Source organism: Rhinatrema bivittatum, chromosome 2 (genome assembly GCF_901001135.1).
Source record: "Rhinatrema bivittatum chromosome 2, aRhiBiv1.1, whole genome shotgun sequence".
In the NCBI taxonomy this organism is placed as follows: Eukaryota; Metazoa; Chordata; class Amphibia; order Gymnophiona; family Rhinatrematidae; genus Rhinatrema; species Rhinatrema bivittatum.
Window position 1 is genome coordinate 99,509,603 of NC_042616.1, and position 27,027 is coordinate 99,536,629.

The window sequence follows — 27,027 nt, forward strand, 5'->3', positions numbered from 1 at the left end:
CAGATTTATGCTCCTTCTAGAAATCTCTGCTCTGAGGGTAAAATGAATCTTTGTGTTCTGTCAATTAGTAGTGTCCTTCCTAACATTACTAGATCTCATGCATATTCTGTCACAGCTTCCAGCCGCCGGTATACTCTTGCACCTGATCTCCGACTTGTAAATTTCTTATTATTTATTTATTTATTTATAATTTTTTATATACCGAGGTTCCTGTATAATATACATATCACACCGGTTTACAAGGAAATATAACTGTTGCCTCGGGGGCAGCTTACATTGAAACACACAACAATAAAGAATTTAGAGAATTTAAAGAATTTACAGAAAACAAACAAAGTCCTGATTAAACTGCAAAGTAGAACTATTAAGAAACATATGTACAGCAGGGATCGGGGTCTATAATGTTTTTATAATAATATAATGTTATTATTCAGGAAGAAATTAAAATCCTATTTTATCCATCTTGCTTATCCTGCGGGATAGTGAAATAATGTTGGAAATTGACTTTTCTGTCAAATTATGATTGCTGCTGTTCTTAGTGTTAAGTGTTTTAGTTTTTAGTTTTATTTTGTATAGCTAGTGTAATATTGCTCTACTGGTTTTTATTTTATGTTTTTACAGTACTTATAAAAGCAAGTTTGCTTACCGTAAACGGTGTTTCCGCAGATACCAGGATGAATTAGCCATGCTGACCCACCCACCTTCCTGAACAGTTGACTCCGCCTTACAACCACGCTTGCTTAATCACAGACTGAGGAGAGTCGATTCCAGCACGGGAACTCACGCACAGCCTCAGAGCAAAGCTCTGACATCACTTTGAAGCTCCGCCTCATGGGCCTGATTGACAGTTCCCATGACAGCATGGCTAATTCATCCTGCTATCTACGGAAACACCGTTTAGGTAAGCAAACTTGCTTTTTCCCATCGATAGCAGGGCTGAATTAGCCATGCTGTCATGGGAGTCCTAAGCTCCACATTACACTGAATGAAAATTGTTAAGTCTCTTATCCCCATGAAGTGTGATGAAAGTGAGTGACAGTCGACTCTGTTACTCTGTGGATAATGTTTGTAGAAGAATTCTGCCCAATTTGGCATCCTCCGCGGTCTGCTGATCCAGACAGTAATGGGAAGTGAAAGTATGACGAGATGCCCAGGTGGCAGCCTTGCAGATGCCCAGTGGAGCCACGTGTCGAAGATGAGCCAGTGAAGTTGCCACTGCGTGTGTTTGATGTGCTGTGGGCTGAGAAGACAGCTTGCACTGTCGTTTTTCGTAACAGAATTGTATACATTGGGTTATCCAGCTAGAAATCGTACGCTTGGCTACTGGAACACTCAGAGCATTGGGGTTGAAGGAGACAAAAAGCTGTGACGTTCTGGCCTGCGAGTGTGTTCATTGCTTATAGTAAGCCAATGCCTTTTGCAGTGAAAGGTATGCAGTAGTCTTTCCTGTTCATTGCAATGTGGTTTTGGACAAAACGTTGGGAGTTCAATGGACTGGTTGAGGTGGAATTGGGAGATTACTTTCGGTAGAAAGGTTGGATGAGTCCGTAGAAGAACCTTATGGTGGTAAAATTGGAGATACGGGCTATAATGTACTAATGCCTGTAATTCACTCACTCGTCGAGCTGACGTAATCGCTGTTAAGAACACTACTTTCCAAGTAAGGAATTTGATATGAGCTGAGTCGAACGGTGGTAACATCAGTTGTTCCAGAACCAGGTTGAGATTCCAGGGTACTGGAGGCTTGGAGACTGGAGGTTGAAGATGGACTAGACCCCGAATAAACCTCGACACTGATGGGTGTAGTGAAATCGGTTGGCTTTCATAAAGTCTGTGGAAGGCAGCAATGGCACTGAGGTGAACTCTGACTGAGGCAGTGGCAAACCCTGCGGTATACAAAGTATGTAAATAGTCTAATAACTTGTCAGGTGCACAGCTGAGCGGGTCTATGCCTTTGGATCCGCACCATGTCGCATACCGCATCCATATAAATTGATAACTGCGTCTCGTGGATGGTTTCCGGACTGTGATGGAAAAACCTTGCTCAGATAAAAAGACCTGTTCAACCTCCAAGCTGTTAGATGCAGTGATGAGTGGAGCGGGTGGAGGAGCGTTCCTTGCTCCTGAGACAGAAGGTCTTCCCGTTGCGGGAGCCGTAGTGGAGCATCTGCTGTTAATTGCAGAAGGTGTGTGTACCAAGGTTATCGAGGCCAGGTGGATGCTACGAGAATTAGTTGAGCCCCGTCCTGCATGCACTTTTGTAGAATACGTGTGATGAGCAGAATCGGTGGAAACGCATACATTAATGGTTCTGTCCATGGTATGAGAAAAGCATCCCGGGCGACCCTGCATGGACTGGGCCACACTGAGCAAAAGCGAGTCACCTTCCGGTTGGATTCGGCGAAGAGGTCTATCGAGGGCATTCTCAACCTGTGGAAAAGGGTCTCCGCCACTTCGTGATGGAGAGACCATTCATGTAGGTGGAACACCCGACTCAACCTGTCCGCTTGAGTGTTGGCGATGCTGGGTAGATAAGTTGCTTGCAACTGAATGGAGTGACTGTTGGCCCACTTGAAGATGGTGAGGGCTTCTTTGTGTTGCGACCGTCGCTGCCCGACGTCTTCACTCCGCCCTCTTTACCTCTGTGGCGACTCCCTCCAGGGTTGAAGGACGGTTGGCTGCCGCTGCGTCTCCTTGCCATCTCTCTCTGGCTTCCCCGGGCTGGCTCGACGCTGCAGATCTGCCATGTTGCCTGTAGCCTAGGGTGCGCATGCGCGCTCCGAGTAAACTATCAGCAAGGGCGCGAACCTCAGGGGCATCCCCCTGAGATGTCGTCATCCGCTTACAATATTTAAAGGTCTCTGATATCGATATTAGTTGAGTTAGCATGGGCTAAGGTTCAGATTGGGTTCCCTGCCTAAGCTACTCTGCCTCCTCAGACTTACCAGAGGTACCCGCTCCTCGGGGGCCTCACTCTCTCTCTTTACCTTTCAGGTTACAGACGGGAACCAGTACTCGCTCCTCGAGGGCCCTCGTTCCTGACTATCTGCTGATTCTCTTCTGCCTGGAAGACATCATTATCTACATCATTGTGAGTTACCATCGCTCTCTCAGAGTTTTCCCTGGAACCAGGTACTCGCTCCTCGAGGGCCTATCCTTTCCAGCTCCTGAGCTCCCTGAGACCAATTGTGAGTGTTGTCATCTAGTTCTGTTCATGAACTCTGCACACCCTGCCTACTCACTGTCTACAGTTTCCCAACAGTTCAGCCATCCAAGGATCGCTGTTACAGTATCTGATGGACTACAGTCCTACCAGGCACTTCAGCTCACTATTGCCACCTCTGGTGGTTTCAAGACCTGTTTAATAAAAGAACTAGGGTGTTTCTGTCTCTGTACTCTAAGCCTAGCCAGTGGTCCTTCTCGGGATCTTCCCCCGGGGGCGTGGTCATCTGCCACCGACCCAAGGATCCACTTACTACTATCTCTGGCAGTCTATAACAACAGATTGCTAAGTCCGCCTACGGAATACATTAGATTGCCATCCCTATCTGATTGCTCCTCCCACCAGCATAGCAGATCATGACAGATTGCTAACTCCTCGTGGAGATCATGACACTTTGCACAGGATCCATGAGCCCGATCCCCCTTGTTTGTTGATGTAGAACATGGCCACTTGATTGTCCATGTATACCATGACCCGATGGCCCTGGAGGTGAGAAACGAAGGTTCTGAGGGCATATTGTATCGCCCGTAATTCCAGGAAGTTGATTTGATAGGACTGCTCTTGTATGGTCCATTGACCTTGAGTTTGTAGTTTGTTGAGATGTGCTCCCCATCCCTTGCGGGAGGCATCCGTGGTAAGTACTGCATTGTGAGGGAGCAGGACGAATGGTGCGCCTTTGGTGAGAGTTGAGTGTTGCAACCACCAATCCAGTTCTTGGATCATGGCGGCTGTTAAGCGTATTTTGCATGTCAACAGCTGTGAATGTTGTTTCCATTGCCTCTTGAGATCCCACTGGATCATATGGAGACGTGTATTGGACACAGCGTAGATCGATGCCACCATATGCCCTAGGACAGTTAACACCTGACGGGCAGATGGGAATGTGGTGAGCTTGAGACATCGAAATAGTTGACGCATGGTGGACTTGCTGTCTTGTGGCAGAAAAACTCTGTGTTTGATGGTGTCTAGGCAGGCTCCTATGAATTGAAGTCATTGAAACGGTTGTAGGTGGGATTTCTGGTAATTGACCACTAGACCCAATTGATTGAGGCAAGTTATTGTGTCGTGGAGGTGTTGGCAGAGCGTGGCTGGGGTTGAAACCACAATCAGCCAATCAACAAGATAAGGAAATATGATTATTCCCTGTTGTCTGAGGAACGCCACCACCACTGCCATGCACTTGGTGAACACCCGAGGTGCCATCGAGAGACCAAAGGGGAGTACCTTGTATTGGAAGCGTTGGCTGTTGACTTGGAAAGACAGGTATCGCCAGGAGGAAGGATGCATTGGGATATGAGTGTATGCATCCTTGAAATCTACAGAGCACATCCAAGCATTGGGTTGGATCAAAAGTAAGATGGCCTTTAGTGATATCACCTTGAACTTCTCTTTGACTATGAACTTGTTGAGGTCCCGGAGATCCAGGATGGGACGGAGATCCCCCGACTTCTTGGGTATGAGGAAGTAAGGGGAGTAGAACCCCATGTTCTGTTGGGAAGGAGGAAGGCATTGGATCGCCTTTTGTAATAACAAGGCAGATACTTCCTTTTCCAACAGGGCGGGGTTGGACCTGGTCCCTCTGGATGTCAAGTGAGGGAGCGGAGGTAGGGAGGGGAAGGGAATCCGGTAACCGAGGCGAACAATGTCCAGCACCCATTGATCCGTCGTGATGTTTTCCCATTGCTGGATGTGCGCCTGTATGCCTCCCGCTAATACCTTTGTTGATGGTGGCGTGGTTGTTGTTAAAAAGACTGAGCTGGCTTATTGGAGGTGGCCGGTTGTTGAGCTTGGGGGTCACTGTGGTCGAGGATGTCCCCTTCTACTTTGAGAAGACTGGTTCTGTTGCCTAGTCTGAGGTTGATATGGCGTAGGCCTGTATGCCGCATATGGGCGATATGCCCGTCTTTGGAAAGGCTGCCTCCTTGGAGGGACATAATATCTGCGTGACGAAGAGTACGGTTGTGGCGTGGTGAGTGATTGAACCATGACCGACTGTTCTTTAAATTGTGCTACGGTCTCTTGAAACTTGGTACCAAACAAATTGTCTCCCTTACAGGGAAAGTTAGCCAATTTATCATGTACATCGTCTCTGATGGAACTTGCTCGAAGCCAGGCCACACGTCGTGCTGCAATCGACACCGCAGAGGTCCGCGACGAGGTTTCAAACCCTTCATAAACTGTCCTTAACAGATGACGGGTGGCTTCCTCCATGTCTCTGATGAGGTCCGAGTCAGGAGAAGTGGGTTCCAAGTGGGTACCCGTTGGATCAATTCATAGATGTACTGTACAATGTAAAATTGATGATGGTTGATCCTGGCTGCCAGCATTGAAGACTGGAAGGCCCGCTTCACAAACTCATCTAAGGAGCGGAGGTCCCTCCCTGGGGGTGCTGCTGAATGGAGTTTGGATTTTTTGGCTTTAGCCATAGCGGACTCCACAACAATGGAAGCATGAGGTAATTGAGGTGGAGTGTAGTAAAGGGATGGTTGCATCTTGTATTTGAGGTCCATTTTCCTGGACACCGCAGGTAGAGTGAAGGGTGTCTCTTAGGATTTGTCAAGAACTGCATTAAGGACCTCATGTGCTGGTAGGGAGGTTGGCTCCGCTGGCAGGTCGAATATCTTTAATAGGCCACGGGTTTTGGCTCTCGGATCCGGCACTTTTTGGATCTGAATGTTAAGTGCCTTGCCCATTTTATCCAAAAATTTAGGATAGCTTAAGTCTTCCGGTGAGGAGTAAGGCTCCGCGGGCCCCTCTACCGGTTCGGAAGGGTATCTTGTGGAGGATTCCGTAGATGTGATTGGGGCCACCGGAGAGACTGGCCGTATGACGGGGTCCGGCGAGGGTGGTAATCGTGGTGGCGTAGGAGATTGGGCCCGTGTGGGCGACTTGTGAGTGGAGGGGTGTGGAGACTGCCCACCACTGCTCGGTGAGGATGGTGGCATGTTGAAGGAAGTCTGCATAACTTCAAAGAAGCCTGAGAGAGCCATGGACAGATTAAGGAAAGCCTCCTTTGTTTGAGGAGGCATCGGAGGCCGAGGCGATGCCGAGGGACGTCTCGGTGGTACCGCCGCTCTGAGGATATCGGAATTTGGCGGTGGTGTACGGTGACAAGGCGCACGGGTCACCTTTGACAACTTTGGTTTCTTCGAGAGTGGTTCCTGAAGCACATCCCCTGTTGACCGGTGATGAGAAATGAAGGAGAGGTCCGAGAACATGGCGAGGAGGATCCAGAGGATAAAGATGTTATGCGTGGGTGTTCCTCGCCCCTGGATTGGGAAGACGAGTCTGAGGAGCCCTGGTGTTTCCTAGTTGACTCCTTGCGTCGTTCTGTAGGCTCCATCAGCGTCTTGTGTTGTTTGGCTGAAGTTTGCATCGACCTGTACGCAACTCTCAGCGCAGGCGTTGGTGCCTGCGTCGATGGCGCCAGCCCCAGATGTATGGGAGATGGCGTGTGCTGTCTCACACGCTCCTGCAGCGATGTGCGCCGCATATGCGTCAATGAACGCTTCCCCTGCATCATCGGCGCATGCTTCCGGCTGGAACCCGGCTCCGACGCTTTTGAGCCTCGCTTCTTCGGGGTCGGCGCCACGCCGAGAGTCGCTTGACTGGGCGCGCCGTGCGTCGGCACCGATGATGGTGCGCCGATCGCATACGCACCATGCGGCCTGACCGAAGCCTCGGTCCCCGGTGCAGGCTTCTTCACTTTATGGCTCTCCGACGCCGTTTAAGCATCTCGACCATGGCGGTCGGCGCATTTTGGGTCTCGGCCTCGAGGTACGGTGTGCTTGGGCTTCTTTCGGCGCTCTTCGCCCAGCTTGGAAACCACCGGTTCCAATGACGATGCTCGACACATCTGCGGGGGCATCGGGCGGCTGGTCCCGGGGAAGATCGGGCTTCCGAGGGTGGAGTGTAGGAGCTCGGTCTCATCCCTGTCAGCGCCATCATCTTGTCATGCCGTTGCCGATGCGCTCTGGTGGACATCTTGCCACACTGCGGGCAGGTCTGCATCGGGTGGTCTGGGCCCAGACACCGATAGCATCGGTCATGTCCATCCGTGACGGACATGACTTTGCCGCAGGGGCACGGTTTGAATCCCGAAGGTCGTCCCCCTTCCTTCTTACCGTGTTCTTTTATTTGTCTTTTATTTTTTGACTTTTTTAAGGTTTTTCCTCTCAGGGAGAAGGTGATGCTGAGGAGTTCTGAAGCTCTGCGTGCGATCCTGCGCGCGGAAAAACAGACTGAGGAGAATCGATTCCAGCGCTGGAACTCACGCGCAGCTTCAGAGCAAAGCTCTGACATCACTTTTTTTTTTTTTTTTCCAAATTATCAAATTACATTATTCAACATTTACATTGAACTTTAAAAAGGAAATAAGATCCAAATCATACAATCATTTACAGTAAATCAACGAAAAAAAAAAAAGAAATTATTACTAATCTTCTCTTATATCCTTTGTTACAAAACAAGAAACTTACGAGGGAGGTTTTATACTAGAGCAAGTTATTTGAAACAAAAGAGCTAAACCAATAGATAAGGATAAGCAGAGTAAATTTACTTCCGATCCAACTGATTTGGGTTTGAGTTCACTACTCCCCGCTTTGACTCCGATATTCCTCCAAGAACCTCTCTAAATGTTCTGGTTTATAATATACATATCTTGTCCCCTCTATATGCATTATAGTCTTACAAGGAAATCTTACAGCAATTTGGATTCCAAAAGTTCTTGCTTGATTTGCTGGAACTAAAACCTTTTTACGCCTTAGTTGGTTTCCTTGGCAACATCAGGTTAGTTCCATACCTTTTGTCCCAGATATACAGGCCAATTCAGTAAAGTCCGCGGGAGAGCGGACGAACGCCCACTCTCCCGGCGCACGCGATTCTGTATTTAAATTAGGTGACGCGGTAAAAACGGGGAAAAGGAGGCACTAGGGACACTAGCGCGTCCCTAGCGCCTCCTTTTTGACAGGAGCGGTGGCTGTCAGCGGGTTTGACAGCCGACGCTCAATTTTGCCGGCGTCAGTTCTCGAGCCCGCTGATAGCCATGGGCTCGGAAACCGGACGCCGGCAAAATTGAGCGTCCGGTTTTCGGCCCGACAGCTGCGGGCCGAATTCAATTTTTTTTTTTTTTTTTTACTTTTTTGGACCTCCGACTTAATATCGCTATGATATTAAGTCGGAGGGTGCACAGAAAAGCAGTTTTTACTGCTTTTTTGTGCACTTTCCCGGTGCCGGAAGAAATTAGCGCCGACCTTTGGGTCGGCGCTAATTTCTGAAAGTAAAATGTGCGGCTTAGCTGCACATTTTACTTTCTGTATCCCACGCGCATACCTAATAGGGCCATCGGCGCTGTTAGGTGCCGCGGGTTGGACGCGCGTTTTCCTCCCCTTACTGAATAAGGGGTAAGGGAAAACGCGCGTCTAATAGCAGGCTAACAGTGCGCTCCGTTGGAGCGCACTGTTAGCCTGCTCCATTGGTACAGTACAGTGCGCTCCAACGGAGCGCACTGTACTGTATCGGCCTGATAGAGAGGTTCTATTTACCAAAAACATTTTCAAAATGTTATCCCTTTCCGAAGAGAGAGAAAATTTAACCAAAAGAGTTCCCCTCTTTTCTATTTATTTATTTATTTATTTAGATTTTTTTATATACCGGCATTCGAGACAGCAGTCACATCATGCTGGTTCACATAAAACAGGGGTGCAAAGTAAACATAACAATAACAATGGTGCTGAAAAGGCAGTTACATATAACAAGGTGATAAGAACTTGGCTTAGAGGAAGAGAAAGGACAGGTTATTAATTTACACAAGTAAACGATAGGAGATAAGGTCGACCATAGTCTAGATGGAGATTAGGGGTGGCTTGGAAGTATTAGATCAATTGACGTCTGGGAAGGCTTGTATGAATATCCAGGTCTTTAGTCTTTTTTTGAAGGTTGAGATGCATGGTTCTATTCTGAGATTTGAGGGTATGGAGTTCCATAACGGTGGGATGGCTGTAGAGAAAGCTCGGTCTCTTAGTGTGCTGTGTCTGGTAGATTTGGGCGGTGGTACCTGTAGCGAACCCTTGTATGCATCTCTTGTCGGTCTTGACGAATTGTGTAGTCGGAGAGGGATCTGTAGGTCAATGGGAGCCAGTTGGTGGATGTTTTTGTATGTGGTGAGAATGGCCTTGTATATTATTCTAAAGTGTATCGGTAGCCAATGGAGGTTCTTTAGAATAGGGGTTATGTGGTCCCTTCTCCTGGTATTTGTCAGAATTCGTGCAGCTGCATTTTGCACCATCTGAAGCGGTTTGGTGTATGAAGCGGGAAGGCCAAGTAGGATGGTGTTACAATAGTCTAATTTTGAAAAAATGATTGCTTGCAGAATGGTTCTGAAATCTTGGGCATAGAAAAGAGGTCTAATTCTATTCAGAACTTGTAATTGATAGAAACAGTCTTTGGTGGTTTTGTTAATAGTGGCTTTGAAATTCAGGCGATTATCAACTAGGACTCCTAGGTCTCTCACTTGTGTGATTGTTGGCGTGGCTTGCTGTGCAGAGGTAATGGGGTTGTTCTCTGAGGCGATGAGCAGTAGTTCAGTTTTGCTGGAATTTAATACCAGGTTTAGGCTGGTGAGGAGGAGTTTAATTTTTTGAAGGCATGTATCCCAGTAAGCCAGAGTTTTTGCGAAGGAATCCTTAATGGGTATCAGGACCTGGATATCGTCCGCATAAAGGAAGTGTTTGAGGTTGAGGTCTGTGAGTAGTTGGCATAATGGTATAAGGTAAATGTTAAATAAAGTAGGAGACAGGGAGGACCCTTGTGGGACTCCTACTGACGACGGGTGTAGAGAGGATTCTTTGTTCTGGATCTTGACCTTGTAACCTCTGTTGCTGAGAAAGGATATGAACCAAGATAGTGCTGTGCCTGAGATGCCTATGGCGGTTAACTGGTTAATGAGTAGGGAATGAATGACGGTGTCAAAGGCTGAAGAAAGGTCCAGTAGGATCAATAAGAAGGCTTGACCTTTATCGAGGCCCAGGATGAGGTAATCTGTTAAGGAGATGAGGAGGGACTCCGTGCTTAGTGTTTTGCGGAATCCGTATTGTGATGGGGATAGGAGGTTATTTTCTTCAATGTAGTTTGAGAGTCGGGTGTTCACCAATTTCTCCATAATCTTGGCTATGAAGGGGAGGTTGGCGATCGGTCTGTAGTTGTTTGGGTCATTAGGATCTAGATTAGGTTTCTTGAGTAGTGGTTTGAGGGAGGCCAATTTTAGGTCATCTGGGTAAGATCCTTGTGTTATTGAGCAATTTATGATGTCTGACAGGGATTTGGCGATGGAGTCAGGAATTGATAGAAGCAATTTCGAGGGGATGTGATCCGAAGGGTGAGAAGATGGTTTCATTTTCCGTAGTATACCTTGGATCTCAATGGAAGAGGTGAGTTCTAGTTCTTCTAAGCGGGTATTTTTGAAGGCGGTCTGAGGTGGTGTTGAAGTAGATGTGATGTTATGGGGCAGCTGAGTTAGTAGTTTGCTTATTTTGTTATTGAAAAATAGCGCTAGTTCTTCCGCTTTAGATTTGGCTTGGTTGAGAGCGATTTCTGATGGGTTTATTTGTGTGAGGTTAGAGACGTAGCTAAAGAGGGCTTTAGCGTCGAAGATTAGATGGTGTATCTTGGATGCGTAGTAGTTCCTCTTGGATCTTAATGTATTGGATTTATATTGGTGAAGAGTTGATTTATAGGTAGATAGGGTGATGGTGCATGGGTTTTTACGCCATTTGGCCTCATTTTGTCTTAGCAGTAGTTTAAGCTTTCTTAGCTCTAGGGTAAACCATGGTTGTCTTTTGGAAGAATTGGGGTGAGGTTTTTTTGTTGTCAGAGGGCATAACTTGTTGGCTATTGATTCCGTGATGTTGTTCCAAGAACGAAGCGCTGAGTTCGGATTGGTGCAGTCTATTTGGGTGAGATGTGATGATAAGTGGTTGCTAAGATCTTCTATGGTGCATGTTTTTCTGTAAGTGAAGCAATGTGAGGGTATGCGAGATGGAATGGTATCTTTTATTGAGAATGAGGAAGTTATGAGGGAGTGATCTGACCATGGTACCTTCGTGCAGGTGGGGTGCTGGACCAGTTTGATTGCAGTATTGACGAAGATAAGGTCTAATGTGTGTCCGGCTTTGTGAGTGGATTTGTTAACTAGTTGAGTGAAATCTGGGAACTATAGGATGTCTCTATTAATTCAGTTACATTCAAAGATGTTTCTGCTGCTACTTGATTTACTGCTACTCCCTCATTTTTCCAGCTTAAAAAATATGCATTTATAATTGTGGGAATACTATCTGGAGGTAATAATAGCACCTCCAGAAAATAATTCCTCAATTGTTCTTTCGGAGAAACTAACTTACATTTAGGAAAATTGTGATGTGATGTGGAGCTTAGGACTCCCATGACAGCATGGCTAATTCAGCCCTGCTATCGACGGGAAAAAGCAAGTTTGCTTACCGTAAACGGTGTTTCCGTAGATAGCAGGATGAATTAGCCATTCTGACCCTCCCACCTCCCTGAACAGTCGACTCCGCCTTACAACCACGCTTGCTTAATCACAGACTGAGGAGAGTCGATTCCAGCACGGGAACTCACGTGTAGCCTCAGAGCAAAGCTCTGACATCACTTTGAAGCTCCGCCTTCCGGGCCTGATTGACTGTTTCCATGACAGCATGGCTAATTCAGCCCTGCTATCGACGGGAAATTGTTTAATTTGTTTACAATTATGATGGGTTAATATTTTATGATTATGTCTTACATCTAAATTTTATGTATATTTAATAATGGATGTTATGATGTACCTTGAGGGGAGCAAGAGTTTTCATTCCTGCTGGTTAAAAATGGCCCTAAAGAAATAAACTTTCCTCATTTGATTCTGCTTTTCATTTTTTGAAAGATGCCCTTTTGGATTTCATTGCTGCTTTCACCTCGCCATTAAACCATGCTGGCAGTTGTTTGGTCTTTCTTCCATGTTTTTTTAACCCAGGGAATACATTTTACCTGGGCTTTCAAGATGATATTTTTAAACTATGTTCATGCCACATACAAGCTTTTAACTTTGGCAACGCTATTTTTGGTTTCTTCTAATTTTGTAATTTTTTTTTCAATTAAATTGTTATTGAGAAAATGTTTCAGAAGGAACAATTTTGCAATATTCACACTCATTAGACATTTATTCAACCCCAAAATAGTTCCCCTCCCCCTTCTCGTGTTCTAGTCCTCGAGAATCCAAGGAAGCTGTACGCTTGTCTCTGTTTGGAAATCATGCCCAAGTTTTTCAAATTTTCCAATAATGTTGCATTAAATCACTGTTAGCCTTTCCATCAAGTAGATGTGTAGAAAACATTTATAAATTGAAAATTTACTAGGAAGGTTTTTCATTTTCCAGTGAGCAGTAATTTCACAGCTCGCTTTCAACAATATTTGTGATATCCAGATTGTCCAAAAACTTAGGCAATCCCTCCATTGGAGCGAATAACAACACAACCAAAGGATCACTGTCTAGAGAAAATTGTGCAATGTCCTTAATAAGCAAACGCACCATATCCCAATAAGTGGTATTGCCTGGGCAATATGACCCATCGTGCCTCGATTCCCATATTCTCTCCAATACAAATCAGTCAGATTTGGAAATATGGCTTTGTTACGCCCGTCGGACGCAGACGGCTGCGACCACTAATGCTCACCTTTTTCTTTGCTGCATTATTTATTTATTTATTTATTTATTTATATAGGGTTTTTATATACCGACATTCTCGATATACATATCAAATCAAGTCGGTTTCCATATAACAAAACTGTCGCCGGTAAGGCGTTACATTAAACAATAGACAAAGTATTGAACAGAGAACGTGCAGCGTAACATTAAACAATCGACAAATTATTGAACAAAAGAACGCATTGAACACGCATTGAACACGCATTGAACAAAAGAACGCATTGAACGCATTGAACAAAAGAACGCATTGACACCGTTGGGGAGAGTGGAGACCTCCGCCAGCTACCACCGACCTGCCTGGGGTCCCCAGGACGGCGTGGGCACTGCCAACCGCCATCTTGCCTTCGGGATTACTTAGGCGCGTGCGCACGGGCCAGTCTTAAGCACATCATGGAGGGAACTTTGGGGGCGTCCCCTCCGGATGATGTCTTCACTCCACAATACTTAAGCCGGCTGGCCCTGCCTACTGACAACTTGGCAACAAGTTCCCTCATTGCTGAATCCGCTTCGCTCACTACGGACCTCCCGTTCCAGTTCCTGCACATTTGGCGTGAGACGCTCTGGGTACCCGCTCCTCAGGGGCCCTTCCTCGTCTCTGGCTATCCGCTCCTCGGAGGGCCTTCTTGCCTTGGACTGCTGCCTATCCCCGTCCCCCGGGGCATCTGCTGGAACATACGTCACTGTGAGTACCTTGACTCTACGGACCACTACTGTACCATCTCTAGTGTGGAATCCTCTCCGGTGTACCCCACGCTGCGGGCCACTACCATACCATTTCTAGTAGGAGACCTCTTTGGTGTACCTCGCACTGTGGACCTCTACTGGGAAACCCTCACCGGTGTACCCCTTGCTGCGGGCCACTACCGTACCATCTCTCAGTGAGGAACCCCTTTTATGTACCCTGCGCTGCAGGCCACTACCGAATCATCACTACAGTGGAACCTCATCGGTGTACCCCGCTCTGCGGACCATTGCCGGATCTCCATGACTGAGGTATCCCCGCTGGGCATACCCCTCCGCACAGACTCTGTGGCTTTCTCCTGCACTCCCCACTCCTCAGGCAGTGCCTCTCGCTCTCTCTCTCTATTAAAGACTCTATTCCACAGCTGTGTCTGACGTCGGCTGAGACCTCAACTCCCGACGGTGAGGCTCACAGGGCTCCTCCCTGTGGGTGGTACCATCTCTCACCTCGGCCCAGGGCCCACATACCTACAAATCCTTTTAGTCAGACTGGAGTGTAGTACCACTGTACATAAACTTTAAATGAGTTTTCGGCAAGAGAAGCTGCGGAAGATGTTTTCCAAAATTTTCTAATTTTTATTGTAATCTCCCCTTTTAAAGTTAAACACGATAGTGATTGTTTTACTTAGTATTCGCCTTTCAGTGATTATGTCAAATTTAATTCCATTATGATTACTATTGCGAAGCAGATCCACCCATGGCCGGTGCAAGGGGATTGGGCGCCCTAGGCACCTTCAGCCTTGTGCCGCCCCCCCCCCCCCCCCCCCCCCCCCCCGTCATGCCGCCCCCGGTCGCAGCCCCAACTCCTCCCCCCCAAAAGAAAACTTACAAATACCTGGTGGTCCAGGTGGGGGCCCGGGAGCGATCTGCCACTAAGCAAAATGGCGCCGGTGGCCTTTAGCCCCTACCATGTGACAGGGGCTACCGGTGCCATTGCCCCTGTCACATGGTAGGGGCTAAAGGCCACCGGCGCCATTTTGCTTAGTGGCAGTCGAGGCCCCGGGAGCGGCAGATCACTCCAGGGCCCTCCGCTGAATCATAAGGGAGGCGTCGGGAGGGTGGCACTGTATACGGGGGCTGGCAGAATTTTGAAAGGGCACTTTTTGCCCTTTCAAAATTCTGCCGCCTGCTGCAGCGCCCTCTAAATCGCAGCGCCCTAGGCACAGGCCTAGCTCGCCTAATGGTTTCTCCGGCCCTGGATCCACCACCATTGCTCCTTGCACCAGGTCCTGCATTCCCGAGAGCTAGGTCTAAGGAGTTCCCCTGGCCCCCACCTCCCCATCATTGGTTCCATGCCCAGCTGCTAGGAACTTATAGAAACATCTAGGAAGCATGTTTTATGAAGCATCTATGAACTTATAGAAAAACAGAAATGACGGCAGAAAAAACCCAAATGGTCCATCTAGTCTGCCCAGCAAGCTTATGGTAGTATCTGCCTTGCCATACAGGTTTTCCCCATACTTTACACAACCATTAAGCATTAACCATTAAGCATTACACAACCTGGCCCCACTCATGCTCAAAATCCCTCTCCAACTGCACACCTCTACTAGACCAGTGAGACATGCCTACCGAAACAATCTCCAGATACCACCAATGAAATCAGCGTTAAGCAAAAGAGCATTCTCCACAGCTGGTCCTAAACTCTGGAATACGCTCCCGCCGGAACTCAAATCAGTGCAATGCCCCATTATTTTCAAAAAAAGACTTAAAACTTGGCTCTTCCACCAAGCTTTTCCATAAAATCAGACAGCACAAGCATCTCTGCCAAGGTCCCCTTTAAATCATTTTCAATCAAACTATAAGAGAACTATATAAGAACTTCAGTTATTGTCAACAACCTATAAGAGAACTATACAAGAACTAGACAAGTTTAATTCTAAAAATTCTTTGAACCCCTATTGAATACCCCATAGAACAACACAAAGAATTCCCCAAAGAATTCTTCAACTCTAACTCCTTGGCAGTCCAAAAGTACAAAATGCAATTCCCAACCTCCTGACAGTCTTAAAAGCTATACACAACCCCACACAGAAGTTATCTGCCTCTGCCTATATTAGGCTATGTATATTGTATTTCTTTGTTTAACCCCATATATTTATTTCCAAGTTATTCTCCTGTTCTCTGTAAGACATTTGCTTGTCACTGTTATTGTTCAAAATGTAAACCGAATTGATCAGTAATTCTGTTATTGGAAAGTCGGTATAGAAAAGTTCTAAATAAAATAAATAAATACTTATCAGTTTCCCAAGCCGTAAACGTCTGGGACCTCTTTGGAATCCAATTCCCTGTTACCCCCTTGCCATTAAAACAGAGAGCAATGATGGAGCTGGGTTAACAGTATGTAGGCTTAATGGTTATGAGTAGTAACCTCTGCACCAGCAAGTTACCCTCATGCTTGTTTCCCTAGTCCATAAAAGTCAAGGCCCTCGTTGGTTGCTATCTGAATCCCATTCCCCTTTTCCCCTGCCATTGAAGATGGAGTTGTATTAACAGTATGTAGGCTTACTGGTTAAGGGTAGTAACCGCTGCAACAGCAAGTTACCCCCATGCACTTTTTCTTCATTTTACAGTTTATTTTACATTTTACAATGTTCTCATTCTAGTTCAGTGGACAGTAACTGAACTCTTCCCTATCACACTTGGGTTTTCTATCCATAAGGATTCAGGCAGCAGTTTGTTTTCTGCAGAACTTTTATCCTGCTTGACTCTGTGCCATCCTTAAGATATAGTGCCACCCCTTCAGCAACTTGATCTACCCTGTCATGTCAATATAATTTATACTCTGGTATTGCACAATGTTCCATTGTTTATCCCTTCGTACCTGGTCTGTAGCCTTGTGTAGTGCCGTCCGTTCTAACTCTCCAATCTTTTCCTTTTGGAAAAGGCATGCAGACATTTTAAAGTTATTTTTTTATTTGCATGCACAACTTTCTTATTAACAGATGATACAGCCAGTTTGGAGTCATTCATAGCTGTGTACTATTTACTGTTATGTGGATTGTATGAAAATTAGCCTTCCTATAGTATGAGTAGAGTGCTATATATAAAGAGAAACTAGATATAATAATAAAACTGGTAGGAGCCAGCATAAGCAACACGTGTAGTCATTTGTAGACATTTTACTATTAAACTTCTGATATACATACATCCTCAAACTATTATAGGCCTTTTAAAGGAGCAACAACCAAAGCAGTTGCAGTTGCATTAGTTAAACCACTAGTTCTTTTGGAGAGACCTTTCAGGCCCATACGTACCTTCAAACGTCAGTCTCGTCGCCAAGTGTAGCGAAGCGAAAAGAAGCGCCGCTTTACCGGCCCTCTTCTGTGCAGCGCGCCGAGTGCTCCAGCAGGTGGCGCTCCCCTATAGCGATGTGCCGCAGTAAGGACGGAAGCCGCTCACGCCTGCTATTTACTGCATCTCTATGGTTAGTATCGGAGCCGTCAACGGTACTTCCTGTTCGGGCGAGCATGGCGGCGTCCAGTGTTGGCGTGGAATGTACCCTGCGAGCCGGGAGTAACTAGTCGCCTGGTGCTGGGGGAACGGGCTCCTCCCGCCCCGGCCGCTGAGAAGATGAAGCGGAAGGCGCAGACCGGCGGGAGGCTAAAGAGGCTGAAGGTGTCCGTGGAGCAGTTCGTGCGGAAGGGAGAGGAGACCCCGGGGGCCGGCGCTGCACGGGAGGAATGGCCTCAAGGCACCTGCATCAAGAGGAGGAGCAGAAAGGAGCTGCGGAAGGAGAAGCGCCGGCTGAAGAAAAGCCGGAGGAAAGAGTACTACGAGTGGAAGCATCTCGGCGGCGGGGAGAGAAAACTCCCGGGGCTCAGGACCACATCAAAGCCGAGTGCTGTGGTGCAGCAGCGGCAGAAAGCAAACGAGAGCGGGGACCACAAGGGCTGCGGGAAGGCCAAAGGCGGGGCCGGGAGCGGCGGAAAGGCACCGAAGAGGCCCGGGGTCCCTCGCCGGAGTGGGGAGGAGAACGCTGCGGGGAGGAAGCGGGCGCTGCTGGAGGCAAACGTGCAGGAGGAGCGGGAGATCCGCCGGCTGGAAAAGAGTCTCCGGCTGCACAAGCGGCGGAACAAGAGTTCCCTGCCGCAGTCCTTCACGCGGGACGGGCTGGATTACATCCTGGGGGCCCTGGAGCCCGGAGCCTCCGAATCTGCACTGTACGAGAGCGATGAGGAGATGGAGACCGTCGAGACACTGGGCACTGCTGGCGACGATCCTGGGGAGGAGGAGGAAGAAGAAAGTGACCCGGGAGGAGGATGTGGAGAGCCGGAGGAAGAAAGTGATCCCGAGGAGGAGTGCGAAGAACTAGAGAATGAGAGTGAGCGCGAGGAAGCAGGTGAAGAACTGGAGGCGAACAGAGACACGGACTCTGCCGGAGAGCAGAAGGTATGAAGGCAATAGGCTATTTAGGTGACAGATTAAGGAATGCTGTTCATTTAAATGACTAAAAGTACACATTCTTATTTATTATAGGCTGAATACATGATTGTTAGGTTTTAACACTAAAGAAAAGTTCTTAATGGTTTGTTGCTATCCAGCATGACTTGGTGATATTGACAGAACTATGCCACAACTCATCTTCACATATAACCAAATACAGTTTCTCAAAATGATAATGCCCATTTGCTTTAAAAAAAATGTTAGAGGAAACATTTGTTTTACCTTAAAGTAGAAATGTGAGCATTGATTTGCCATATGGTAATCTAGCCACCTCTATTACTAGCATCAGTAGCATGGGATATTCTTAGTTTTTGGATATTTGCCAGGTACTTGTAGCCTGGATTGGCCACTGTTGGAAACAGGATGCTGGGCTTCATGGACCATTGATCTGACCTAGTATGGCAATTTCTTATGTTCTTAGATAAAGTGTGGGTCTCTAAAGGCTAAAGGATGGAAATGAAGAAAAGAGTACATGGAGTAACTTGATGGTGCGGTGGTTATTACTCTTAACCAATAAGCCTTGATTCCGTTGATGCAACTCCATCAGTGCTCTCTGCTTCAATGGCAGGGGGAAAGGGGGAATTTGATTTGTACAGCGACCAACGAGGGCCCTGACTTTTACGGTCTGGGAAATCAAGTATAGGGGTAACTTGCTGATGCGGCGGAGACTGATACTTTCATGCGACTCGAACATTGCTCTTTGCTTCAACAGCAAGGCATAACGAGGAATTGGATTCAAACAGCTACCAACAAGGGCCCTGACTTTTATGATATGAGAAACTGATGAGCATGGTGTAACCTTACATTATAAGCTTGCTGGGTAGACTGGATGGACCATTTGGTCATGTCTATGTTTCTGTTTTCAACAGGTGCATGTCAGTTTTAGGTCATGAACTATTGCTATTCTGTTGTAATGGAGTCCTAGTTGTCCTATGCCCCACCCTGTTCAAAGAAGCTGCACCCCTTCCAGCTGGAAGGACTCCTTATGTTAGCTGTGTTTTATTTTCTCAGATGGGCCAGGAAAACGATACAAAGTATGTCCCACCACACATGCGCTGTCCAGCAGAAGTGGTGGATGCCAAGAAAAGGGAAGAACTTGAAAGACTGAAGAAAAGCGTGAAAGGACTCTTGAATAGGTAAGACACAATCTTATATATTTTTGCTTTTAGGAATAACTGCTTTTGACAGAGTACAGAACAGAGGTGCTTTCCGAATTTTACTTTTCCGGCTCCCCTCCTGCCAACCCGTCATTATGACATACCTAGCTCATTGAATGTGACACTGTCCTGGATTGCCATTGACACCACACTCACTGATATCTTTAAAATCTACAGTTATTTCATGTCTCAAGTAAACTACAGAAAATACAGTATCTGGGATGGGACCTTAAGGTGGCCTACATTTCCAGGCATGGTATCCAACGCATAGCTAGCAAACCCAACACGTCTTCCTGACAGACCAGAAGCAGGTTCCTCTCCCACCCCACCCCCCAAAAAAATCTTCAGGCTGTGGGGAATATTATGCTCCTCTTGCTTTTACAAAGCTACCAGAATCCTTCAGAATTTTAATTGAAAAATCAAATGTTTTGTCCAGTAGCTTGCAAGGTATTCCGTAATCATCTGCCTCATTAAAAGATTTCTGCCTTTTCCCAGCCAGAGAATGACAGTCCTTGCAATCCTGTCAGATTCACTCTGCCTTAGCAAAGTTCTGTCCTAGGTCTAGGACTCATTTCTCTTGTGCTAGACATCGGGCCACACAATCTCCAGTGCAGACAGCTCCATTGTAGCCAGTGCCTGGAGACTGGTCCCAGCACTACACATGAGGAGCATTGCTGGAAAAACGAGTCATCTGTTGGCAAATACCCAACTGCTTCCTTTGGGGAGGTGAGTTATAGCTCAGGTCAAATCATATCCATATCTTGTCAATGGCAATTTCCTTCTCTTCCTGCTAGGCCAATCTTTACATATGGGAATGCTTCCTCCACAGCTGCCGGAGACAGAGGACATAGATTTTCTTTCTCCCTTGTGATGTTATTTCAAGTATAAGGGAGTTGTGGTCTTAGGCAATTGCCAGTAAGTTTCTCTCTCCAGCAGACTGCAGACCAGTGAGAACAAATTGTTCATCTGCTTCCAGAGTCTTGGCTCGGCCTTGACTTGGCTGAGCCAGGGGTAACTTGCTCCCAGAGAATATATTCATTTTTACTCCTCTCTTGGCTGAGCTACCTTCAGGCACACTCGTTCCCTTCGGGGTCTGGTGGAATAGCCCTGGTAGGTATGTTTGGGGAATGGTAGGATAGGGGCCTGGCTCCCCCACACACACACACACACTCTTTGCTCTTCTCCTTGCTTCTCGGCTGCTGTGCTGAAAGCTTTTTACCATAAAGTTAAAATAAATAAAAATGGCTTGCTGGTATGGCTAGTTGAATCTTGCAGATACAACCCTTGCCCCACAGTTCTTACAGACTAGCACTTTCTGGCTGGTTCTTCCCATTTTGCCCAAAGTGATGGCCCAGTTTCACTAAACCAGGTGGTGGCACTTCTGACTGACATGGACAACAAATCTTGGAAGAACTATCTATTTATTTCCAAACATTTGATATTCTGCTTTTATTCAGGCCGGACTCAAAGCAGATTTCAGGAAATTACAGTAGTGCAGGCATTTTACTGACTGCACTGGATTATTGCAGTTCACTGTCCATTGGCCTCCCTGATTTCTCAATTAAACCATTGCAACTGCTTCCGAATGCTGCAGTGAGGTTAATTATTGGCACAGGCAGAAATGGCCATATCTCACCCATTCTTGTCAATCTCCACTGGCTGCCTGTTCAGTGGAGAATTAAGTATAAAGTTGCCATGTTGAACAACAAACTCTTAACTTTAAAAATGCTTCCTTGTGCAAATACAATACTCTGGGCATATGAACCAGTAAGAACTCTAAGGTCTTCGTAAAGGGCACTACTTTATATTCCTCCCATTAAACAGGCAAAGCGTCATGCCACTCGAGAATGCACTTTCCCCATTACAACACCCCGCCTTTGGAATTCCCTTCCTTTGGGTACTTAGGTGATAAAAGTTGTTTAAATCTGCACTAAAAATAATTTTTTAAGCAAGCTTTATACTAATTTTAATTTGAATTATATCTTTTGTTTATTTATTTATTTTATTTTAGAGGGTTTTTTTATACCGAAGTATAGCTAGCTGCCTTCACTCCGGTTTACATTTACAACAACTTAGTATATACAACAACTTAGTACATATAATAAATTATAAACATATAATACATTATAATAATAAATTTGTACACATAACGGTAACTGAGAACCAAAACCAAAAACTACTTAGTACATTAGCTACCTTGCATCTCGTTGAGGGTTATTTATTAGATATATTCTGTGATATTAACCAATACCATCCTTAAATGTTTGACTAAATATCCATGTTTTGAGCTCTTTTTTAAATGATTTAATGTTGTTTTGTGAGCTTAGGTGATCTGGTAGTGAGTTCCATATTTTCGGACCTGCAACGGAAATGGCTCTGTTTCTTGTGGTGGATAGTTTGGCTGATGGAAGTGATGGTATGACTAGATGTAATTTACTAGCGGTTCTTGTCGTACGTTGAGATTTGTGTATATGTATGATGTTATCTAGTGCCGTGTTGTCTGCTTTGTATATTGCATTGTGTAGGATGGTTAGTGTTTTGAATTCAATTCTTTTTTCTACTGGTAGCCAGTGAAGACTGTAGAGTAAGGGGGTGATGTGGTCTGATTTCTTTTTGCCTGATAGAGCTCTAGCTGCAGCATTCTGTAGTGATTGGAGTGGTTTTAAGGCCACTTTAGGTAGACCTATCAGGAGTGAGTTGCAGTAGTCAAGGCTAGTGAAAGTCCTGAATTCTTGGTGGTGAAGCAGCGGTTTTAGCTGTTTAAGTATTTGGAGTTTATGAAAGCCTTCTTTTGTTTTTGTTGTGATGTGCTTTTTGTAGTTTAGTTCATTGTCGATCCAAATACCAAGGTCTTTAACGTTATCTTTTAGTTGGATACATATGTTGTCTATTTGAAGGGAAGGGGAGGTTTCTGATCTTGAGTTTTTTCTTTCTGATCCTGAGTTTTTTTCTTTCTATTAGAATGCATTCGGTTTTGCTCATGTTTAGGCATAATTTTAGGTGGTTTAGCATATTTCTAATCAAATCAAGATGAGATGCTGCTAGTAACAGTGCATCCTCGATGGTTTAAGTAATTTGAATGAGGAGTTGTATGTCGTCAGTGTACATATAGTACGTTACGCCTAGACTTGATAGGAGTTGGCAGAGTGGTAGTAGGTAAATGTTAGAGTGTGGCCGAGAGCGCGGACCCTTGTGCCACTCCTGTTTCAAGGGGGATGGTTTCAGATGAGTTGTTGTTGATGGAAACTTTGAAATATCTGTCTTTTAGAAAAGATGTGAACCAATCTAGAGTTTTGCTTGCAAGACTGGATATTAGGCTTTTGTGGTCTACTGTGTCAAATGCTGCGGAAAGGTCAAGGAGGATTAGTAGTTGACTTAGTTTGTTATCGAAGCCTCTTAGTATATTGTTTGACAGGTTGAGCAGTAAAGTTTCGGTACTGAGGTTTTTCCTGAAGCCGTGTTGTGTGGGATGTAGTATTTTGTATTTCTCGAGGTGTTCTTTGAGCTGTTTCAGGACTGCTTTCTCTGTTAGTTTTGCAAGTAGGGGTAGGTTTGATATTGGACGATAGTTATTCAAGTCGTCTGGATTCAGGTTATTCCTCTTTATTATTGGTTTGATAGTTGAGAGTTTAACTTGACTGGTAGCTCACCTTCTTCGAGAGATTTATTGATAATTGCTGCTATTGTTGAAGCTATGGAATGGGCAATTTCCTTTAGCTCTCGAGTGGGGATGATGTCTAGGTCATGTCTTGCTGGGTTTATTTTTCTTAGCATTTTTTCTGTTTCCATGGTGGAGATAGGTTCAAAATTAGACCATGGTGTTACATTTATGGTGGATATTTGGACTTCTTTGATCGAGGAGTTGTTGAAGGCATCAGTTATTTTGCTTATTTTGTTCTTGAAGAACATAGCTAGGGTCTTGGCTTAAATTTTTGTTTTCCGTTTTATGGGAGTTAATGTTTTCAGATATGAGGTTGTTTACTATGTTGTAAACAAAGGCTTGGCTATTTGACCAGTTTGCCTGATTAACTGAGCTAACTGCCACCCATGAACCATGTGTCTGAGAAATATTGATTTGTGAAAATCAGGTCCATTGTGTGTCCCGCTTTATGTGTTGGGTTGTCAACTTGTAAGTTGAAATTTAGACTTGATAGCATGTCTAGTAAAGTTTGGCAGTTTTGTGATCTGGGGCTGGTATCTGTGTGGAGATTGAAGTCGCCAAGGATTATAGCTGGTTTTTTTCATACTGATGTTATTAGGAATTCAAGGATTGGGGAGATATAGTTATCTAGTAATTTGGGAGGGCAGTATACTAGGCATATCTGTAGGTTATGTGAGTCGAAAAGAGAGATTTCATATTGTCTTGGGAGACTGTGTGTAATCACTTTAATTGAGAAATGCTTTTTTATAATAAGGAGTAGACCTCCACCTCTGCGGGACCTGCGAGGGATTGGAAATGTGTGGTATGCTTTGTTGTCTAGTTGGTTCGTTATGACTTGTTCAGTATTTTTGAACCAAGTTTCAGTTATGGCAATGAAATCGGGGTTTTTTTCTTGTATGTCGGATATTAACATGAATTTTTTGGTTAGGGATTGAGCATTTATGAGAAGGAAGGTGAGACATAGCATGTTTTTGATATTTTTCATTAGTGGGATGTTTATTAGGTATCTGTGGCGTTTCTGATTAAGCGTGTTGGTAGTTGTTGCCATTTTTGGTAAGGTTGATTATTTTCTTGATGGTTTTGCTGGAGAGATCTGGATGCTGAAGAGAGCAGACTGATTGCCGGGTGAGATCAGGATGCGAGTTGGAGAAGGTTGGATGTAGTCAGGACGAGTGCTGGAGTGTGCTAGATGGGGTCAGGACGAATGCTGGAGTGTGCTTGATGGGGTCAGGACGAGTGCTGGAGTGTGCTTGATGGGGTCAGGACGAGTGCTGGAGTGTGCTTGATGGGGTCAGGACGAGTGCTGGAGTGTGCTTGATGGGGTCAGGACGAGTGCTGGAGTGTGCTTGATGGGGTCAGGACGAGTGCTGGAGTGTGCTTGATGGGGTCAGGACGAGTGCTGGAGTGTGCTTGATGGGGTCAGGACGAGTGCTGGAGTGTGCTTGATGGGGTCAGGACGAGTGCTGGAGTGTGCTGATGGGGGTCAGGACGAGTGCTGGAGTGTGCTTGATGGGGTCAGGACGAGTGCTGGAGTGTGCTAGATGGGGTCAGGACGAGTGCTGGAGTGTGCTAGATGGGGTCAGGACGAGTGCTGGAGTGTGCTTGATGGGGTCAGGACGAGTGCTGGAGTGTGCTAGATGGGGTCAGGACGAGTGCTGGAGTGTGCTAGATGGGGTCAGGACGAGTGCTGGAGTGTGCTAGATGGGGTCAGGACGAGTGCTGGAGTGTGCTTGATGGGGTCAGGACGAGTGCTGGAGTGTGCTTGATGGGGTCAGGACGAGTGCTGGAGTGTGCTTGATGGGGTCAGGACGAGTGCTGGAGTGTGCTTGATGGGGTCAGGACGAGTGCTGGAGTGTGCTTGATGGGGTCAGGACGAGTGCTGGAGTGTGCTGTAAGAGTTCATTAAAGTTGTGTTATGGTGGATGAAGGCTGATAGTATACTTAGATGATATATCGGTATGTGGTATAAAAATAGTTGTTTTGTGGGGGTTTCTTCTGCCCTGGTATCTGGGGCTCACTAAGGGGCAGGCCCCTTAGGTCACGCTCCTTTGGACCCGCGATGCCCGGCACGCGAATTTAAAGGGACTCTATCTGCCCTCTGATAGGCCTAATGCCTTTCAGGGGGAGCGGCTCACTTACCGCGAGGTGATTGTCGCTTCCTTTCGTGGATTTTTAGTTTTCCTCTCCCTCCTTCTTGAAAGCTTTCGTTTTGGCGCCTCCTCTGCACGGCTCACCGATAGGTTTTAGGTGAGCAGGCTCTTGCCACGACTGGGCTGCGCGAGCCCCGGCAGAGGAGGTGAGATGGGGATGGAAGTAGCTGGGAGCTGGAGGACGCAAAGTAAAATGTTTTATGATTTTGTTAACTTTTTTAATCTTTTGAGCAATTGTGATCTAATTTACAGAATTTATATTTATTTGCTACAATGTATTTGTTTTTCTGGGTTTTTTTTTTTTAAATTTTAGTGGTTTTATCATTTTATATTGGACTGTGTACGATGAGTTGTAAGACATTTTGGGCTAAGGCATTAGCAGCCTATAAATGCAAATAAATAGAAGCCTGAGCATGACCAACAGTACAGAATTATTTTAATTTAACATTGCATAGAGTAAGGTCGAACTTTGACAGAACCAGAACTGAACTAATACATCTTACCATAAGTATAGGTCAAACAGAAATAGACCAAAGAACATAGCACTAATGATCTCCAGCTGAGTAGTGACGGTGGCAGTAACATATAGTTAAGCAACAACATAGACTGATTGCAGTATCTACGAGTGGCCCAGAAATACACTTCTAAATCAGTGTAGCAGCTTTAGTTGCCCTCCATAGTAAGTTCATGGAGTGCCCCCTAGTCTTTCTATTATCCGAAAGAGTAAATAACCAATTCACATCTACCCGTTCTAGACCTCTCATGATTTTAAACACCTCTATTATATCCCCCCTCAGCCGTCTCTTCTCCAAGCTGAAAAGTCCTAACCTCTTTAGACTTTCCTCATAGGGGAGCTGTTCCATTCCCTTTATCAATTTGGTCGCCTTTCTCTGTACCTTCTCCATTGCAATTATATCTTTTTTGAGATGCGGCAACCAGAATTGTACACAGTATTCAAGGTGCGGTCTCACTATGGAGCGATACAGAGGCATTATGACATTTTCCGTTTTATTCACCATTCCCTTTCTTATAATTCCCAACATTCTGTTTTCTTTTTTGACTGCCGCAGCACACTGAACCGACGATTTCAATGTGTTATCCACTATGATGCCTAGATCTTTCTTGGGTTGTAGCACCTAATATGGAACCCAACATCGTGTAATTATAGCATGGGTTATTTTTCCCTATGTGCATCACCTTGCACTTATTCATATTAAATTTCATCTGCCATTTTGATGCCCAATTTTCCAGCCTCACAAGGTCTTCCTGCAATTTATCACAATCTGCTTGTGATTTAACTACTCTGAACAATTTTGTATCATCTGCAAATTTGATTACCTCGCTTGTCGTATTTCTTTCCAGATCATTTATAAATATATTGAAAAGTAAGGGTCCCAATACAGATCCCTAAGGCACTCCACTGCCCACACCCTTCCATTGAGAAAATTGACCATTTAATCCTACTCTCTGTTCCTGTCTCTTAGCCAGTTTGTAATCCATGAAAGAACATTGCCACCTATCCCATGACTTTTTATTTTTCCTAGAAGCCTTTCATGAGGAACTTTGTAAAATGCCTTCTGAAAATCCAAGTACACTACATCTACAGGTTCACCTTCATCCACATGTTTATTAACTCTTTCAAAAAAGTGAAGCAGATTTGTGAGCAAGACTTGCCTTGGGTAAAGCCATGCTGACTTTGTTCCATTAAACCATGTCTTTCTATATGTTCTGTGATTTTGATGTTTAGAATACTTTCTACTATTTTTCCTGGCACTGAAGTCAGTCTAACCGGTCTGTAGTTTCCAGGATCGCCCCTGGAGCCCTTTTTAAATATGGGGGTTACATTGGCTGTCCTCCAGTCTTCAGGTACAATGGATGATTTTAATTCAGGTTAC

At 45.6% G+C, this 27,027-nt stretch overlaps 1 protein-coding gene across 2 annotated transcripts in view; it reads left to right on the top strand.

Annotated features, from left to right (window-relative positions):
• Window positions 1-17,145: 17,145 nt before the first annotated feature.
• Window positions 17,146-27,027, top strand: part of NOM1 (nucleolar protein with MIF4G domain 1) — a 66,418-nt gene continuing 56,536 nt past the window's right edge. For both annotated transcript variants that reach the window (XM_029588496.1, XM_029588497.1), the window contains exons 1-2: window positions 17,146-18,110; window positions 19,176-19,300. In XM_029588496.1, the coding sequence (XP_029444356.1) occupies window positions 17,292-18,110; window positions 19,176-19,300 (944 nt within the window). In that variant the 5' untranslated portion in view covers window positions 17,146-17,291. The remainder of the gene's footprint in view (window positions 18,111-19,175; window positions 19,301-27,027) is intronic.